The sequence below is a fragment of the Tigriopus californicus genome, chromosome 10 (assembly GCF_007210705.1).
Source record: "Tigriopus californicus strain San Diego chromosome 10, Tcal_SD_v2.1, whole genome shotgun sequence".
NCBI lineage: Eukaryota > Metazoa > Arthropoda > Copepoda > Harpacticoida > Harpacticidae > Tigriopus > Tigriopus californicus.
Genome location: NC_081449.1, coordinates 8,396,479 through 8,400,135, shown reverse-complemented (window position 1 = coordinate 8,400,135; position 3,657 = coordinate 8,396,479). Strand labels below are relative to the sequence as shown.

The 3,657-nt window shown below is 43.1% G+C and overlaps 2 protein-coding genes across 2 annotated transcripts; one reads left to right on the top strand and one right to left on the bottom strand.

Moving 5' to 3' along the window:
- LOC131889317 (dolichol-phosphate mannosyltransferase subunit 1-like) lies at positions 1-763 on the top strand (the record flags this gene model as incomplete). Its single annotated transcript, XM_059238404.1, is given in 2 exon segments — positions 1-200; positions 326-763. Coding segments are annotated over 2 exon segments (611 nt in total), but the record flags the coding sequence as incomplete, so codon positions are not given.
- Positions 549-1,881, bottom strand: LOC131889319 (calcyclin-binding protein-like). Its single transcript, XM_059238405.1, has 4 exons — positions 1,726-1,881; positions 1,409-1,652; positions 1,125-1,334; positions 549-1,033 (listed from the first exon to the last, which is right to left on the bottom strand). The coding sequence occupies exons 1-4, from the start codon at positions 1,744-1,746 to the stop codon at positions 798-800; spliced, it is 711 nt and encodes a 236-aa protein (XP_059094388.1). The 5' UTR covers positions 1,747-1,881; the 3' UTR covers positions 549-797.
- Positions 1,882-3,657: the final 1,776 nt, after the last annotated feature.

Below are 3,657 nucleotides of genomic sequence, written 5' to 3'. Positions count from 1 at the left end.
ACGAAATCATCGTCATTGACGATGGGAGCCCGGATGGGACCTTGGCTGTGGCTCAACAGCTCCAAGACATCTATGGGTCTGAACGAATCGTACTCAAGCCCCGTGCTAAGAAACTCGGCCTAGGCACGGCTTACATTCACGGCATGCAGTACGCCACCGGTAACTTCATCATAATCATGGACGCGGATTTGTCGCATCACGTAAGTTGCATAGCACGGAATTCTTCCTTGAGAAGCTCTTTTTAGACTTTTGCCCACTCACATTACCCATACGTCCTGCTGGAGAGTCCGCAGAGTCTCAACTCTGAATGAATTTGATGTTTCAGCCCAAATTCATTCCTCAATTCATCCAACGACAAAAGAGTCGAAACTTTGATGTGGTGTCGGGCACCCGTTATGCCGGGGATGGTGGCGTGAATGGTTGGGATCTCAAACGGAAAGTTATATCCCGCGGAGCCAATTTCGTGACGCAGACCCTGTTACGGCCGGGCGCGTCCGATTTGACGGGCTCATTCCGATTGTATAAAAAGCAAGTGCTTGAGACCTTGGTCAAGGCTTGCACCTCCAAAGGCTATGTATTTCAAATGGAAATGATTATCCGAGCTCGTCAGCGAGGCTTCTCCATTGGCGAGGTCCCCATTTCCTTCGTGGATCGCGTCTACGGCGAATCCAAATTGGGCGGCAACGAGATTGTTCAATTTGTCAAAGGCTTGTTGTATTTATTCGCGACCACATAATGAGAATATACCGGTTCTATCACGGTCGATGCGTGCCATCATGGGTGGGAATCTCGTTCTGTTAGAAAGGGCTGTTTTTGCTCTGGCCTTCCGACCAGGCTTTGGCGATAGTTTGCTTCATTTCATCGTCGCCCTCCTCGTACATTTGCTTCATCATGGACATGAGTCCGGCTGAAGGATCGGCGGTCTCATCTATTTTGGGAGGGGCGATGGGCTTTTGTGTCACCTCGTCCGAGGCCCTTAAATGAGGCCATTGACGTCCACGTTCGATTTTGGCCAGATAAATGCTGATCATGTCTGTCATGAAAAAGAACACGTCGTCTATTATGCGAAATCCGGGTCACGTAAGCTGGTCCATGGAAATCAATTGGGCGTGGGGTGAACTTACCCGATTTGACTTTGACGTAGCTCTGTTTCGGGTCGATGGGCTGACCGGTGTGATGAATGTTGAATAAGAGATTTCGATCGCCCACTTGATTGATGCGAATCGAAACGGAATGTTGGGTAAATTGTTGCACAATTTGATCTGGAGACACTTGAGAAAGATCGCCCAAGCCGGTAAGAAAAACCTTGACAAATTTGTCCGATTGATCCCAAGCTAGAACAAAATCAAACCCAGGTGGTTTGCCTTAGCTTTCGTCAATGGAATGTGACTTATATGTGACTACATACAATAGGTTTTGATGGTCGTATCGTAAGCCTTGATAACGGGATTGGCATCGAGTTGTCTTCCAACCGGCGTGTTGGTAACACTTGCTTGACCCAAGGTTACGGCCACCTGAGCCTGGTCCAATTTCTCTTTGGTCACGATGTACTCCGTGTCCAGTTTCCTTAAATTAATGGAGAGCATGTCCTTGACCCGGGCCCTCTGCGCTAACGACAGCAGGTGTTCCAGTTCCTCACGATCTTCTCGGATCTAAAGGGTACCATCGAAGAAAACGCGAACTTGTATTTTCTATTACTAGCCCCCGACTCAATTGAACTATTACCTGAGCTAATTTAGCATCCATGACGATTCTTAAGGTAGATATTGGCAATGAAACGGTTAACTTTGAGGTGGGATGCCGCACTGCAATTAACCAACTTGCGTCTGATTTGTTTATTGTTGCGACAGGGTGACCACCCGTCCGTCACCAGTGCAAAGGAGTGCCTCAAGTTTAGTAACCAAGGAGCGGTAAGGAAGTTCGCAAAAAAAAATAGAAATAAAATAGAAGTAAGAGTAAGTAGTAAAATGCCAGGCTTTATCAGGAAATTACTGAACAACTAATTGCTTTAGCATTGTGATGACACAATCAATAAATTACTAAAGCTTGTAGGAAATATTGCAAATCCTGCAAAGGCAAATTTCCCTACATTTGTATCATTGGTTGAAATATTTTGGCGAACGATTTAAAAAAACTGTATTATTGTTCCACTACTTTTATCTGATGTCAAGAAGTACAAGTATTTTGGAATATTTCTTAAGGCCAGTATTTACTGCCGCTTAGAACTACTCGAAGAACAAAAACCAAAACCACTTTGAAGAGACCCCCTTAAAAACATTCAAGGTTTTTAACTGAGAATATTATGTATGACCTACAAATAGGTTATACCTAAACCATATTAACTAAAAGCAAACCTTTTTGTAAGCTATACATAATATTCTCAGATAAAAACCTTGAATTATCTTTTAAGGGGGGGCTCTTCAAAGTGGTCTTTGTTTTTGTTCTTTGAGTAGTTCTAAGCGGGGGTAAGTACTAGCCTTAGGAAATATTCCGACATACATTTACTTCTTGACTGACAGATATTTAAACTTTAAGATAAACAAAAATAGCTTTATTTAGGTTATACACTTCCATTTGTGGTAAGCATTAATGTCGACGACGGCCTTGTGTGGCATGCCGTGTGTTAATTTCAAAATTGGATCAACTGGCCCCACGAAAGTCGTGTGTGGCGTTGGAGCGCGCTAGAGCTGAATTGGTTCCAGCCAACACCCTATCCCTTTCATTCATGTTTCTAACCATCCATTGATCCACCTTTAGCCTCGGCTAGTCCGGAACAGTTCGAGAGAAAGCAGAAGAGAGATCCCAACACATAGAGCACGAACTTCATGCCCCAAACCGAACTTGACAGGCAAGGGAAAAGGACCATGAAACGCCGAGGTTGAACGAGTGTCACTCTGAAGAGGGGCCCCCGATTGCTCGTCCTTTCGTTGGCTGTCAGTCCAGTCCCTATGATTGGCATATTTGCCGATCTGGTATTTCTGAGGTCAGATTGGGTGGACTTTAACATGTGTTGTCAATATTATGAAGTATCTTTTAGACGAACTTGACATCCTGGATCGGAGCTCTAAAAGTCCAGTCGGAGGACAATCCGTCATCGACCTCAACCTAGATACAATCTCCAAATAGCCCAAATCATCTCTAAACGGGCATGCTGTAAGATGGAGTGGCTTGATTGGCCCCCGGGGGTTACGTTTTTGATGAACGTACCGAACAAGGCTCAAACGAACAAATTTATTTTCTTTGTCCTAAATACAAAATAAAGCAACGTGAGGGTAAATTATGATATAAAGTCTGAGCTATGATTTTTATTGGCTAGTAAGGTACTCTTTACTTTTACTAAGATTTAGAGGACCAATATTTTATGTTTTTCCCCCCATCAATTCAGCAATCATCAGGAATTTGGCAAGAAACGAATCAGCAATTCTTTTCTAAAGAAATTGCGTTTTTTACTTCAAGCCGTCCTAACGCGTGACATTTGAAGACTTCATGTTTTATTTTTATATTATATATTTTTTATTTAATATTTTTCAATCATTAGCTTTGGCATTTAATCTGGGTATAATTGTTCAAATCGTATTGTAACATAATGCTTTGAGGATTCAAGCTAGGGAACCTCGATGGGGTAATTATTGCTGAATGAAGGTTTGAAACAATGTC